Source organism: Alosa alosa, chromosome 12 (assembly GCF_017589495.1).
Source record: "Alosa alosa isolate M-15738 ecotype Scorff River chromosome 12, AALO_Geno_1.1, whole genome shotgun sequence".
NCBI classification, from domain to species: Eukaryota; Metazoa; Chordata; class Actinopteri; order Clupeiformes; family Clupeidae; genus Alosa; species Alosa alosa.
The window spans coordinates 31100494-31117194 of NC_063200.1; the positions used below are offsets into that span (position 1 = coordinate 31100494).

Here is a 16701-nt window from a genome sequence, read left to right on the forward strand (position 1 = left end):
CTATTTAGGAAATCATAAAGATTCACACACAAACTCATAAAACATGGTCCATACACACGGTCTGCAGATAACACACTGAATGCTAATATGGATTTGGATCAGATATGGTTCATGGACATACACATCGGCCTCTACGCACACACACACACAGACACAGACCCACACACACAGAAATGCTGTCCTTGTAAGACTTAAATCACTGAATCAGTTTATTTTCCTCTGGGGAGCTGCCGTTCTTCATTTAGGCCGTAACATCCCCAGCTAATCTCTCTCCCTCCGCTTCATTCCCTCTTCTCTATCTCTCACATTCTCATTTTATCACTGTTGTCCTTCCATCTCTCTCTCTGTCTCTCTTTCTCTCTGGTCACTGCTCTTCTCCTCCCCCCTTCTCCACTTTCTTCTCTTCCCTCTCTTCATCATCAGTCTGTCCACCAAGGTCAGCGACGGGCCTCGTGATGTGTCCTTGGCTGTAGGCCTGGCTGGACCCTCTCATGTTGGCTCCTCTGCACTGGCAGTCTGGCCATCGCAGCAGCCAGGCCGGCCAGTCCCTTATGTATGTGTGAATTTGTATGCTAATGTGGGTGCCTCCGTGCTATGAGTAAAACAGGCACGAGCCCCCCCTTGGATCCGGGATCGCCCTGTCAACAGCTGCTCCTGAAGGCACCACCAGACAGACACGCAGGCACAAACACAGCGGCGTCAATTACCCCTGCTGCTGCGAATCAGCCTGTCAGCGTTTACCACTGTGATGTTTTCAGACGTGTTTTCAGACGAGTTTACTGTGTGCATTAAAGAAAAGAGCATGCTGTTGAATAAAAAATAGAAACAGAAACAGCAGTGTGTGTTTCTACAGATTCTGCTGGTCCTGTTGACTCTCTTATCCTTCTTATAGATTTTGAATGGAACAGCAAAAATGTCTGTTTCCATGAATGGATTGAAGAAAATCTAAGGCATTCAAAATGTCTGAACAGCTGCTGCTAAAATTATTTTATGATCATGTAAGCAGTCTGCCATCAGACACAAACACACACACACACACACTAATGCCCTGAGAATTATAGGGCTTTTTCATCCATGTTTTGTTGGTAAAAGTTAACATAGACATAATAAAAATGTGAAGGTGTATCTAGGCATTTTATATGTCAATGCCAAGGAGTGGCTCTTCTGGATAGATTCTTTTTACCACTTATCTGGTGGCTCATAATAACCAGTCTAGCTGGCAGACAGCTATGCCAGAAAACCGTGACATAACCTAATAACAACCTCCCTTGCTATGGTGAGCCTAATCTCATTTCTACAGCCTGATGTAACCCTGCAGCAAGACTGAGGGCCTCGACACAAATTAAACATACATTAGACACAACCATATAGTTGTTATAGTTGCATAGTTTTTGAACACATGTGATGCTTGTTTACATCAAAGGGTTAAGAGAGCTGTTCTTTTGCTATCCTTAAGATTTTATTAGACACAGATCATCTGGCTAGTTGGGGTGAATGGGTTAGATAGTTCTTTGCTGGAGTGCTTGAGGCTCAAAAACAAGCCCCACAGGTATAATCGACCACACAGAGGACCAAATTAAGATAAGATAAGATAAGATAAGATAAGATATACTTTATTGTCCCTCAAGGGGTCTTGGGCTGTAAAGTGCCTTCTCTGTAAACAGCAATCACATACATGCAGGACGACAATCACATACAAGCAGGACAATAATCACATACAAGCAGGACAACAATCACATATGCAGGACGACAATCACATACAAGCAGGACAACATAGCTCTGATACAGGGAGAAAAAAAGCCCTTCAATTTTAAAAAAAATTGAGCAAATTGAATGGATTCATGGACAGATGTGTATTCAATGTCCACTTTTTGACAAGTTGGCAATTTAATGGGTCATCGCTTCAAGAGATAAGCCCATCTGTCGGGCTGTGTGGCTGGATTATAGACCCCAGATGATGGTGTACTTGAACACAAAGCTGGATCTGAGCCATCTGAAGACTTTGAGAATGAGCTACCATATGGGTTTTTTTTCCGGAAACCTGTGTTTATGTAGATGTTACAATGCACAGGATTGTGTGCATACATATCAGTAGCCGTGGGTGACCAGTATTTAAATCAATAGCCCTCACTCACAGAGGGGACAGCACATGGTGAGTGGAGCACACACACACACACACACTCTTGAATTTCCCCTTGGGGATCAACACACTGACACACTGACACACCAACACACACACACGTGACTCAGAGATTGCCCGTAGCAAGTGGCAACACAACATCGAGATCAATACAAACCTAAATATACTCAAGGGCAGGAACAGAAGGCAAAAAAGATGACTAGAGATACCGGTAAATGAAGAGAGAGAGAGGTGTGTGTGTGTGTGTTGGTGTGCGGAGTGTGTGTTGTATGTTTGTGCTGGTGCGGTGTCCCCCGAAACTTGGCACTGAATCAGCGGTTGAAGCTTGGCCTTTGCATTCGGGACATGTGCACAGGTAACATGCACTCTAATCAAGCAAGGAAATCATTGAAAGAGAGAGGGAAAGTGAGAAAGAGAAGAGGACACAGAGAGAGAGAAAGAGAGAGAGAGAATAAGACCCTGAACATAAAATTACCAAAGTGATGTACAAAGAAAAAAAAAAACAGTTTGAAAAGATGAGAAAAGAAAAAGAGCACTTGTTTTCTCTCTTTCTCCCACTTGTTCCCTTCGCTACTTCTTCCTGTCTGTCCATATCTCTGTTTCACTCTGTAACAAAAAAAAACACATTGTCACAGGTGGAGGCGTGCCAGTGCACCTGTTTAATTATTCATACTTTCCCAATCCCTGATCAGGGCCTTCACACAACCCAATCAGCTGCCTACGGTGGAGGACCTCGGCCGATTGGCCAGCTCTCCATCATGAAGAGAACACAGCTTGATTAGGGATGCAGAAACTCTCCAGCATGCCCTTGTGCAGGGGTGGAGGGGGGACACCCAATGTCATTTCCTCTCTCATTTCCAGGATCGAGAGGGCAGAGCAAGTGTGTGTGTGTGTGTGTGTTTGTCTGTGTGTGTGTGTGTGTGTGTGTGTGTGTGTGTGTGTGTGAGTGAGTGTGTGTGTGTGTGTAACAGATGGCATGGACACACATGGCAGGTAGGGAATAGGCTTGTGCAAGTCAGGTCAGACTTCTGGGGCAGATCGCATTACTAGAAAGATCTCTCCCTAGTGACGGAGACAAACACGGCACTCACATCAAAAAAGACCAGAGTCTCAATTCCACAGGCAGAATACAAACCACACCCACACACACACAAACACACACACACACACACTCTCACACATACTTACAAAAGGGCAGCATGTTTTTAGCTCATCTATTTATAACAGCAAGCGACAGCAGATGCAACAGGTACCAAAGGAGCAGTGTGTTTGCTTTTGGCTATTTATTATTCTGGCAAAGGCCTTGGGTGTTGACACAAGAATCTCCTAAGGGAAAACTCTATCTCGGTTCTGTGTGAACAATATGTGAAATGCCCGACTCAGCCTGTTTACCAAGCTACCATTTTAAAATATGAATCACCAGCATTGAAATCAGCATACCTCTCCGCTTGATTTAACCTTTAAAACACTGATGTCCAACAAAAATGCCTCAAGACAATAATAAACACTATTATTCTGCTATTCCTCCAGCATGCCACATATTGCTCTTTCACAACCTGTTGATGTGAAAATAACATTTCTTTAAAGTTCAAAGAACTTTCTGGCAAATGCTCTGATTCTGCTGCAGCCAGAGTTGAAGTAAGGAAAGAGTATGCTTACACCCCTAAAGAGACGCGGCCTGTGACTTCAAGGATAATGGAGACTTATTGGATGGGTCCACCTGAGCTAATGATGATGAACTCTTCTCCAACCACTCAGCAATCTGACTCAGCCACAGAACGCACGGAACTCCAAGATGAATGAGGGCCCTGCACCTTTAGGCATGGTCCACTAAATATTGGGCTTTAGTTACAGCAAATTAAGTCGATATATTTCTCACTTTTTCCCGTGACTCTTCTACTCCCTTTACTTTACTTTTCGTCCTTGCTCTACTCATTGTGTCACGCCATTTCTTTCTCTCTCTCTCTTTTTATTCCCCTCTTCCACACTTTTGTGTTTGATCACAACTCAGAAAGTGAACTCTCCATCCAAACATTCCTGAGAAGTAATCCCATTAGGACAAGATGGCCTGCTCAATGTCAGTGCAAAATCTTGTCGCTGCCAAGGTTTTTCAAATCTATTCTGCACTCTTATGTAACCCGGTTAGAGTACTTCCCGCGTTTTGTACCTTTGTAGAGAGTTGTTAGCAGGTCTCTGTGCTCTCTTTGTGTGTGGGTGTGTGTGCATGTGTGTGTATGTGTGTGTGCATGTGGCACGTGTGTGTGTGTGCATGTGTGTGTGTGTGTGCATGTGTGTGTGTGTGCATGTGTGTGTCTGTGCATGTGTGTGTGTATGAGTTTGTTTGTCACATTCGTGGCATATGGATTTGTGCGCAGCATGCACCTCAGACCTGCATCGGAATGAACCGATGCAACGCTTCTCTCTTTCATCCAGCTTTTTCCTCTCTTTCCTTCTGATTTGCTCTATTCCCTCTATCATCCCTCCATCCAGCTCCTCCCTGCTCCTCTCCCATCACCGCAGCAAAGAGGGGATTATGAGTCCACAAGAGGGGCGCCTCCCTCTTTCAACATCAAGACTGTAGAGCTGTGACCGTGTGTGTATATGTGTGTCTCGGTGTCTGTTCAAAAGAGGGACAAAAAGACAGAATGAGGGTGTGTGTGTGTGTATGTGTGTGTGTGTCTGTGTGTGTGTGTGTGTGTGAGAGAGAGAGAGAGAGAGAGAGAGAGAGAGAGAGAGAGAATTGAATTTTCAAAAACTCTTTATTACAATCTTAAAAATACATCAAGATCAACTTGACACTATACTCAAAAAGTAAAAGTTAGGAAAGTTAAATAAAGTAATGTGCAATCTGTAGCTTATCATTCTCAACAATACACATCACGCTATTGTAGCACCATTTTTCCTCAAAAACATCAAGAATCTTCATAGATTTATAAAAATGAAAATCAATCAACATACGACACCTTACAAGAATAGAAAACACCATTAGGATATCAACATCTACATCCTGCTCAACTTTCCTTTTACGACTAACATATATCGCCATCTTTGCTTGCCCAAGCAGAAAGTTTAGGAGCTGACACTTGAAGCGATGCTTTTGTACATATTTAAAACCAAAAATGAAAATCTCCGAAGAGAAACTTTCATCAAACTTAAAGAAAAGTGCCATCAAAACAGCAAAGAGGTCTGAGCCTCTGGCAGTGCATAAAGGCATGGAATACAGTCTCCCTTACAGAACAAAAGGGCACCCCTTGATCAACCATTGGATTTAAAACAGAAATAAAAGCATTCACTGCTATTGCACCATGCAGAATACGCCATTGTAGATCGCCAGCTTTTTTAGTTAATGGTGACTTGTACAACGCACGCCATTGTGGTTTGACATCATTTTCAACCTGCAACACTTCGCGCCAGGGTGTATCCACCCTCTTGTCCAGAGACCTTTTATTTAGGGAGAGAACACACAGTTTGTACAATGATTTACTAGTTGCAGCTGTAGGACCCAGGAAAAACTAAACTATCTGGGAGTAAGAAGCAACCAGTGCAACCTGTTAAATCTGGAAGTAGAGTAAGTCTGGGAAAGGGGTCATGGCAGTCAGGACTACACTCCCCCCCAAAATAATCTCCAAGCAATTGCATCTCCTCCCCAGTTAGGAGAGACCGCCATTTCCCAAGTAGCTGATCAACTATCCTAATGGACTTCACACCTAAGTGCTGAGCCAAAGTATGGCTATTACTGATATCAGGACCAGCAAAACTCTACTAGATCCCCAAGGGTTGTAACTCCAGAGCTGATAAGCTTAGAAGTAGGTACCAGGGACAAGTCCTGACTCACCTCAAGAACCGAACCATGAATCAGAGGCTCCTTTAACAACCAGAATAATGAGCTTGTCTGTCGTGGGCGTTGAATTATAAACAGAGACCAGACTTTGAACAGATTCTTATAAAATGCAGGAAGTAAATTAAAATTCATTCTATTTGGATTAAACCAGAACAAAGACCTATCTAAGCCCAACCCTTCAAAAGTTGTAAAATACAACAGGCTGCAGCTTTCCAGCTTGAGTCCAGTGATCCTGTGAGAAGACGCTGTACAAACTGCAGACGGAAGGCAGCAGTTCGACTTCTGTAGATGAATAAGTCCATGTCCACCATCCTCCTTAGGCAGATATAAAACACTCTGAGGTACCCAGTGTAGATTGTCCCAGAAAAATCAACCAGGACTGACTGAATCTTCGGTAGCAGGGTTTGAAGGAGGATCCACACAAGCCAGCCGATGCCAAAGAGAGATGCAACCAGGTTGTTAATAATGAGAACACGCCCCTGTAATGAAGTAATACTGAAAAAGAAATTTCCATTTCTCTAGACGACCTTTAACTTTTCAATTACCCCATCAAAATTCTTTTTTTGAATAAAAGCATCATCACCTAAGAAAACACCCAGGTATTTAAAACCACCCCCTATTCCAAACTAAGCCATCAGGGCAGACCAGGTTCGCCACTCACCCAACTCCCAACCAGCAAGGCTATGCTTTTTGACCAATTTACCTTTGCTGAAGAAACAACCTTAAATTCATTGCAAATTTTTAAAAGCGTGTCAAGATCTCTCTGGCCATTAACAAGGACAGCCACATCGTCAGCATAAGCTGACAATTTAAAAAACATCATCACAGTTAGGGATTTTCAATCCAACAATCTCCTTCCTCAACCTTACAAGGAAAGGTTCAATAGCCAGATTATACAGCATGCCCGACAAAGGGACATCCTTTGACGGACACCTCTGTATACCTTAAAAGGAGCGCACAAGTCACCATTAACCTTGAGAATACTTTCAATGTCACAATACAATGCTTTGATCATTCGAATAAAATTGGGGGCTGAAACCAAAGGCTGACAAGGTATTCCACAAATAATTATGCTCAACCCTATCAAAAGCCTTTTCTTGGTCAATTGAAACCACACCAAAATCCAGATTGAAGTATTTGCCAATATAGAAGACATCTCTGATGAAGGAAACATTGTTGTGAATCAATCTGCCTGGCACACAGTAGGTCTGGTCAGGGTGGATTACCTGCTCCAAAACCTCCCCAAGTCTATTTGCTAAAACTTTAGACAGCAGTTTGTATTCAGAGCAGAGGACTGACACCGGCCTCCAGGACCTTATATCTGTCAGGTCTCCCTTTTTTGGCAGTAAAGTGAGCACTGCTCTACGGCAGCTCAGTGGCAGCACCCCTCTGGTGATGCTGTCTCTCAGAACAGCAAGCACATCTGTGCCCAACTCTGGCCAAAAGGACTTATAAAAGTCTACTGGCAGGCCATCCACCCCAGGTGCTTTGCCACTCTCCATACTGTGGAGGGCTCTCTCCAGCTCCTCTAGGGTCAACACCCTTCCAAGGGCTGTGTTTGCCTCTTCAGATACCTTAGGTAGGTCACAAAGAAAAGCCTTGTCAGTCGCCTGATCTTGTGGATTTTCACTGTTATAAAGCTCCTTATAAAAAAGTACTGCTCTATTGCGTATTTCTGGAGAATTAGAAAGGATTCTCCCATCTTCAGACCTCAAAGCATGAATGAACTTCCTCTGTCCATTCTTTACCTCCAAGTTAAAAAAAGAATTTTGATGGTACATCCATCAGCTCCACACTCTGGAAGCGGGACCCGACCAGAGCTCCCTGTGCCCTCAAACCTAAAAAGTCAGCCAATGTTTTCTTTTTTGAGTTAAGAATTTCAGTGGGTGCCTGATCACCCGTTTGTTCTGCCAGATTTTGAAGTTCGATTATTTCCTCCTCTATTTTTTTCATTGAGAGTGTTATGTTCCTTGTGACATTGGCTGTATACTCCTGGCAGAGTTGTTTTATTTGTACCTTGGCACAATCCCACCATTGCTGCAAAGACTTATAACAGGATTTCGTGGTTCTAAATTCCTTCCAGAAAAAAAGGAAGACTTCTCTAAAATGGCCATCAGCCAACAAATTGGTATTAAAGTGCCAGTAGGCACTTTTGGTTTTACAAAATTCTAGAAATAAAGAACAGAAAACCAAACTATGGTCAGAAAAGCCAACTGGAATTATTGAACATTTCCTGAATAGACTACGCCTGATGTTTGAAACCATAAAACCTGTCAAGTCTTGCAAGAGACAAACAATTATTATATGAGTGTGCCCAAGTATATTGCTTCTGTTCACCATGAAAGTTCCTCCAAATATCACTAAGATCATTGGACTTCATAATCTCTACAAGCCGTCTACGAGAGGGCATGTGCGGCTCGACATGATTTCTGTCAAAATTTTGTGCAGTACAATTGAAATCTCCTCCAAGGATAAGAATATCCTCTGAACAGCAATTTTTTATAACATTTCCAATAGTATTTAAAAACAGCATTCTATCTGTTGCCAGTGTAGGAGCATAAATGCAAATAAACACAAAAAAACGATTTTCAAACTGGGCTCTGACCTTTAAAAGTCTTCCCTCTATAACTTCATCAACATCAAAAGTGATGGGAATAAAGGACTTAGAAAACATAACTGCAACCCCACCACTAGTAGAAGTACCATGACTAAGTATGGACAGACCATCAAATTCCTGAGCCCAAGCAGCTGCATTAGACGCATCACTGTGCGTTTCTTGCATAAAGAGAACATCAAACTTATTCTGTCTGATTGTTTCAAACACAGAGAGCCTCTTAATTTTTTCTCTTGCGCCATTTACATTTAAAGAAGCAACACGAAATTCACCCATCATTATAAAGAAAAAAAATAAAATAAATATAGACATATGCAATCAGCCATCCTAGGACACAAAGTGGAAATTATTTTTAACATTTGTCATCGTTGGCATTCAGTAGAACATTGAGTTTTGTGAGAATCTTTTTTAGACGAAATCCTTCTTGATCAGTGATGCTACCATCACGCATAAATGCTCGTGATTTGTTCATAAACTGTTCAATGTCAGGAAAAAATTCGTCTACCCGGACCTTCCTAGAATGTTTTGTGTCCTTAAGGAATTTCTTTATATCCTCCACTCTATAATTGCGAGTGCGATAGCCGCTTAGTCGCAAGCTGCAGGTTACACTACAGTCAGAAAGATCACTTTCACTCTCATTATCAGTCAATTCTATATGAGCGCGTCCCCCTTTATTCTTTTATAATGCGCTTTCTTTTCCTTTATTCGACGGTGCTTTAAACACATTATTGTCCTCCTCAACACGGAGGTTTCCATGTCTTCCATAGCGACGGAAACCTCCCCATTAATGACATCATCATTGCTCCCCTGACAGTTCTGAGAATCAGTGATAGTCTCGCCCAAAAGTGCGGAAAGATCCTCCCCATCAGCCGATCTAACATCGTGATTTTCCCCGTGCCCTTGGACTGAATTTAACGTTAAATCAGGAGTTTGGCTCTCCGGCCCACTAGCAGAGGCAGCAGCCTCCTCCTCATTATTTGCACCAAAGTTAACATTAGGTTCGTTGTTGGTCTCTTTAGACGTTCCCTCTGCCACATCACCCCTAGATTCATTGCTATTTTCACTGTTTCCACTATTATTCGTGTCATCCTTTTTATCAGGACACGCGCGCACGAGATGCCCCGATTGACCACAACCAAAACATTTCATAACGCTAGTTGTTGCATAAATCGCATAATTAAAGTTATCCACAGTCACATTAATTGTCAAGTCCAATTCATCATTGTTATTCTTAAGGATCATGTACACGAAACGCCTGAAGGACACGATATGTTTCAACAACGGAGATTTACTCGCAATCGGGATTTTTTTAATTGTTGAGACCACTTTGCCATAGCGCGACAGTGTTTGTCCTAGAATCTCATCAGAAATGAATGGGGGGACATTAGACAAAATGACTTTCTTGGAAGGCGTAGAAAGAGGGGCAACAGAGGTAAAAACGCCATCTATCACCACGCCATTCTCCGTCAGCTGATTGGCAAACTCAATTGATTTTAAGAAAAGCACAATCGCGTTGTTCATGCGAGATGCTGATACGATATTCTCATGACCAACAATTTCTCCGGCAGCCAAACTACAATCCTCAACACTGGCTGCCGATGCTATTTTAACAGCATGACGCCGAGTTAGTTGACCAAAAATCTCTGCCATGATTCCAGCACAAGACTGGAGGCAGTCGCTTTAGGGGAAAACCCCCTGTTTATTGCCAGAAAACTAAACCAAGCAAAAATCTTTAGTACTCCAGCAGAAAGTAATAGATAGAAAGAAAGAAAATAGAAGTAAAGTGAGAAATAGAGATTTAAACAGAACACTCGTTCGCGGTACAGCGACCGAAACACCATCCACTCACCACTGACTCCGCCCACTCACACCAACCATGCGCACAGAGAGCACAGAGAGAGAGAGAGAGAGGGAGAGAGAGAGAGAGATAGTCAGTCCGTGTGTGAGTGTGTATGTGTGTCTGTCTGTCTGTCAGTGTATGTGTACACACCAACACATTTTCCCTAACTGCAATGTTGTCCAATTGATTTGTGCTGAGGTGCACTCTGGCTTGAGTGCACACCCTGACAGAGCACAGGGTGTGATTCAGGCTGAGCCTCAGGCCAAGGGCTAAAGCACAGGGCAAACTGTGACTCAGAGTGGACTCAGTCCTGGCCATCCTGCCTTCTGTAGGGGAAAGTAAACAACAACGCCACAATATCCACTACACAAACGGCAACAGATCAAGACCCCAATCTCCCCAATGCTCAGTTCGGTCCTCTCTCCACAGCGTTTTCAATTGGACAGATCTTAAAGAGATCAGAGTGCTTTTTTTTACCTGATGCATTGTTTGCCGTATCAAAAAATATATTTCCACCCATGAAAATGCAAAACACACACACACCCATACACACACACACACACACACACACACACAAAACTTGCACGCTCATATGCCTCTTTTGAATTCCCTGAAGGTGAGCCACCTTGTTGAAGGTTGATTGAATCTGCCCCAAATCCTTTCCCCATGCGTCTGTCAGCTCTCCCCCCCTGAGAGGGCTGTCCTCGCCCTGTCTCTCTGTAGCTGCACCCCCCCCCCCCCTCCAGCCTCGCGGCTCCTTCCCTCCCTCCTCCCCCAGCTCGCGTGCCCTTGGGAGGGGAGAGCGGCAAGGCTGCACCCCTGCACTCCCAGCCCTCACACAGAGCTCTTCTAATCCATCAGCCCTGTAATCAGCAGGCAACAGGAGCTCAGTCATGGTCACCGCCGGATGACGGAGAGGATCACACGCAACAGTGGGAACAATCCTCACGAGACAGCCTGTAGCAATAAGCCCCCAATCCAAACTCCTGCATTTCAACCCCTACACACCTGTGCCGTGAGCTGAAAGGCTCTGGTGGGATCTAAAAGTGATGTATTAAGTTGGTGAAGGTGTCTTCTACACCTTTGCCAAAGGTATCATTATATCCATTAAGCAAAACACACATTATATGCACTTATCCATGAGGAAGTTTTTGTAATAGGTCAGTTGTAGTAATTTTTACTATACATACATTTATTCATGCGCTTATGTATTTATGTTTTGTCGTGCAAACATGTCTTTATCATCATACCTTTGGGTGGACACTCTCCATCTTTAAGCTCTGCATAGAAAAATTATAAACAACATAATAACCAGTTCAAAATACACAAACCATCTCCAATATTTTAAAAAATAATATAACACTTTAGCACTCTTGTATGGTTGATATCACTACTTGGATATCATCCAGCTCAAAAATGTCTCTTAACTAATGCTATGAGCATGTTACTCATTCAATAAGGCCATTTAAATGGATTGAGCTGTGCTGTCCATTAGTGTGACCTTATAAGCGGGTGAAATAGCCGATTTCTGAGGTGCAGGGAGGGCGAGGCCTGGATACACCACATGCATTCAATTCAGGTGATATATCAGGGGCTGCTTTGACAGACACAGCCAAGCAGTCCATTGTAAACTAATTAGGCTGTCACAATGGAGCGGCTTTGGCAGAATGACCAACCACAAGAGGGACATTGACTGAGCGAAGTGTGTCTGTCCCTCTGGATTTGAGTCACTGAATAGGAAAGAGACACAGAAAGAGAGAGAGAGAAAGAGAGAGAGAGAGAGACATTCCCCCTCTACACAATGCATCCCAGCCTGGAAGTGTTACTTTGCCTTCCCCTGTCCCGGTGTTCAAGGCCATAAATTGGGTTGTCTAAGACAGGATTTGTCTCAATTTTTCCCCTCCTCATTCTTCTGACTCTCCTGACGCGGGTAAACATTTGATAATTAATCAGCTCTTAACACCAGCAACAAAGGCAAGGGAATCAACCCCTCCACTGAGCTTTACAGGGCTTAATTAAAGCACTTGATGAATTATTTAGGTCATAATTAAAACGGTGGGGTGCAGGAGGTACCACGGAAGGCCCCCAAACCACTTATCTGTTTGCCTTTCCATCAGTCAGGAACTCTCTAGGAGTCTTCCTCCACAACAGGCAGCTGTAGCACACTCGTGCAAACACACTCCTTGTTGGCTAAAGAGAGGGTGTGCAAACAACTCTGTGTGATGATTCAGGTTTTACAAGAGCGCTTCGCTGACTGCGCTTGCCGAAATTACGGACCTTGTGAGGAGCTGAACTAAGCAGAAAAACGAAGATACGAGTTTATGTTCTCTGACTGTTTCTAATCACATCCTTTGACTTTGTCCAGGGACAGTGGTCAGAGGTCAGTGGAAATAAGATGAGAAAGAGGGAACAAAATAGGATGGAAAGAAAAGAGAATGAGAGAGAGAGAGAGAGAGAGAGAGAGAGATGACGAAGAATGCTTACTCAAATCATGAGGCGATTGGCCGTCTCTTGAGAGAAGAAGCCATGGTGAGAAAGGGAAAGGTAGAGAGAATGAAAAGAGAGAGAGAATAGGGGATTGAGAGAGCAAGAGAGAGCAGGACACAGAGGGAGAGGGAGAGAGACAGATAGAGGGAGAGTGAGTAAGTGAGAGAGAGAAAGAGAAAGAGAGAGATAGCATGAGCCCACAGTCATTTATCTCACCCTCCCGGAAGCGGGCAGCCACGGAGTGCCCTGAAGATTGGCCAACCCATCATGATCTGCCAAAGGGCAACACACAGCCTCATTACGGCCCAACCATGACAGCTCGCAGCCAGCTAAGGCCACTCCAGTCCGTCCCCACCTCATCCAGTATCTTCCTCGCTTCCCAGGCAGGTACACCCTGGAGAGAAGCACTGGGTCTGATAAGAAAATATCAGCCTGACGAGCAGCTTCCCTGCCTCCTTCACCTGAGGGTCTTTATGTATTTATTCTGGCATGATTTACTGGAGAAGATGTGCTGTGTGCTGAAGCTTCAAAGGCTGCCACACCAATGTGCCCACAGAGCAGGTAAATATCAGCCTAGGAATGTTGGCAAGCCACACAATGCAAAATTGTGTGTCATTCTGCCTAGCCACCCAATGCTCTCTCTCTTTCCACCAGGAATTTGAAAGTCTTTGGGTGTCTTTGCCCGCGGTGCTCTTTCTTTCTTTTGCCAGCTCTTTAATCCTATCTGTGGCCAGTGCCAATGCCCAGGTGGGCTTCTATCTGCTTCCATCAGCACCACATATGTGAACAACAACAGAGTGGGCTGACTGGCCAAAAAGAAGGTCGTCCAAACACAAACCGATACAAGTTCTCACACACACACACAGAGAGAGAGAGAGAGAGAGAGAGAAAGAGAGAGAGAGAGAGATCAATATGATGAACTGTCAGACAGCCCCAACCTCCTACCTCCCACCCGCAGGATAAGCCACACCACATCCCCCATAATGCTAGTGTGTTCCAGCACTGGGTTGGACTGAAGAGAGAAAAAGGCTAGCAGCATTGGACTCAATGTGCAGAGAGCTGGCTCTGAAAAAGTGTGAAAAACAATGTGCAATGATCATGGACTGTGAAGTCTTTACTACAGGGTTGTTTATGTACTGGAAGTCTTCTATCCTTCCACATGTTTTGCAGCATTTAGTTGGTAAAAAAATGACCAAAAACACTAAACTGCATACTTTCTTTCCAAAATACACCCTCCGTGTCGCTTTTAAATACACTTATTTTCCATTTCAGCACCGTGGACAGCAACCGCATAATGCATCGTAGCACATAAATTGGATCCGCTATTTCCTCGAGACAAAATTAGGTTAATAAATTACTGAGAGGCACATTCTGGATCTCACATCATACTGAATAAAACTAAACACCTTAACTTCGAGAAAATGTTCTGCTACACAATTAAAAATCAACAGCACTTAACAAAACAATGTTTGTTTTAAGATCCGCATCCTATACTACTATACGAAACGGTTATTTTAGCTGGTGACCTCAACCATCTATTTAGACAGACTGCGTGGGGTATAAGACTGCCATTCAACTGCAAACGACCAACATGTCTGCATTGAGGCTTGTAATTCAGGGGAAGTAATTTCCTTTCATAATGAAAGTGCAGTACTCTACTGTGGCCTTGAACCCTTCGTGGTATGACGAATCTCCGGAAATTGAAAAGCATTGCTGAGTTTCTTTGGGTTCCTGCTAAAAAGCCCAGCATGAAATCCCGAAAGCTACAATCCAATCTCATAAAATCTGACAAGAACAAATAACTAAAACACTAGTGTGGGTGTGTGTGTGTGGGGGGGGGGGGGGGCCTTTACTGCCTCAGCATGAGTCAGATTCTCGAATACTTTGTCGTTAACTTTCATGATCTGATCGCCGACCCTCAAGCCCTCTTTCTCGGCGAGGGAACCTGGTTCCACAAGTGATACATAGATCCCAACACCATGTTCGGAGCCTCCACGGATGCTGAAACCTAACCCCTCGTTGCTCTTGTGCCGCTTTAGGACCACCTGTCGGAGCTCTCCTGGGGGTTCATGAAGGAAATCGACTTCCGAGTAGCGGCACCAGAGTGGTGCCCCCGTCGCTGCTGGTGCTGGCGGTATCTGGGGACCCTCGTAGCGCCGATTGAGATGGGTAGACCGTGGCGAGAGTGGGACTCGCATTAGCAACTTCCAGAGATGGTTCGGGGCTGCCATTGCTCGCAGCTAAATCCGATTTTAAGTATAGACCCTCCGAGGTGTATTGGTCAAACAAAAGCTGGTCTGAGCGTGGGATGACCAGCCTTAACATGGGTAGCAGTTGACGTTTGCTGGGGGCGTTAAGGATGACTTTGAGCGTCTGGACCAGGTCATAGACATTGCGTTTGGAGTGATACACATTAAGACAGTGGATGAACTGTTCCCGCTCGAAGTCGTTGAGCAGCAGGTTGAGCGCATTGTGCAGCTTTTTGACGTTGACTGACAGTGAGCGGGCACTGGACGCCACTGAGTTCGCCGAGGAACTCAGCGACATGCGATCCAGATCCGTGCTCATCCTAGAACGCTACCGGGACCACGGTGCGGTGTTGAAGCCGAGCAAGCATTGACGTGATGCAAGAGACTGCTGTCCGTCAGCAACTCCGAAGCGACTTATAAAAACTCCTGGACGTAGTCCTCACAAAATGGCATGCTTTCTAAAGCTCTTTCCAAAATAGCTTTCAAGTCGACTTATGCGAAATGTAAATAGGCTGACATTTAATAGGATGTCACACATAGTTTTGACGAAATCATTATACATTATAAATGGGCTAAATGTAAGCAATAGTAACTTTTAAAATTATTACACTAGCACAGAACATTCAAATAATGTTTTTTTTTTAAGACATCCAAACCAGCATCGGCCAGGGTGTCGTATGTTCGTACATAAGGGAGTCAAGTAGCCTCCAAAGCGCTTCTCCAATATCTTTCGCGAAAGCGTCGTCAACAACGACAATGAAACATAAGTTAAGATGTGTAGCGCATGCCTTGAGAACTAGTAGCCTACATTAAAAAACGAAACACAGTATATCCTCTAAGCCGTTGGTGTTCTCTCTTTCCAAAAATGCGCAAAGTTGGCTGATAAACAAGTTGCGTCCTCTCCTGTGTTTCGGTGCTGTAGCCTACTGTAGTCCACGAAAGCGAGCAGTACAATTTCTTGGGCATAAGCTACACCAACCGAAGAAAAACACTTTTAAAGACGAATCCAACGGCATATATCCAACGGCAAATGGTTCTTCGTTTCCTTTCGTCTTATTAGTTATAGTTATTTTATTCCTTTGAGACACCAAGTTGCAACCGTGAACAGACGCCTCATGTCGGTTGTCTCTCCGTTGGCTTTCCACTACTATCAACTGAACAGCGCTTCGAAGTCTAGATCTAAACCTTGGCTGCGCAGGAAATGACGTAACGACATGTCGCTCTTGAGTTGCCTAGTAACCAACAACATGTTCACGTACAGCGTGGACTCACTCAGGCTTCATTCAATGGCTATTTTTGGGTTGACTTACCACATGTAGGTAGCGCAGTACAGGCATTCCTTAAAATATTTTTGAAAGGGCACACACTCCAGCCAGTCAGTGTCTCGTTCAGGCTACAATGCTGCCCAGAGCAAGTGCATTCATGCTCTTAAAACAGAATGACCTTTATCAGAAATTGTTGCAAAATATTTTATGCATTCCAGGCCACATATGGGTATTGAAAAAGATGTATCTGTTGTTCAACATTTCA

General features: G+C 44.0%; 1 protein-coding gene across 1 annotated transcript in view; it reads right to left on the minus strand.

The window, feature by feature from the left end:
• The window catches only part of whrna (whirlin a), a 101245-nt gene extending 84937 nt beyond the window's left edge, over positions 1 to 16308 (minus strand). Inside the window, 2 exon segments of the mRNA XM_048259490.1 lie at positions 14770 to 15003; positions 15005 to 16308. Of these exon segments, the coding sequence (XP_048115447.1) occupies positions 14770 to 15003; positions 15005 to 15490 (720 nt within the window). The 5' untranslated portion in view covers positions 15491 to 16308.
• Between the last annotated feature and the right edge of the window lie 393 nt (positions 16309 to 16701).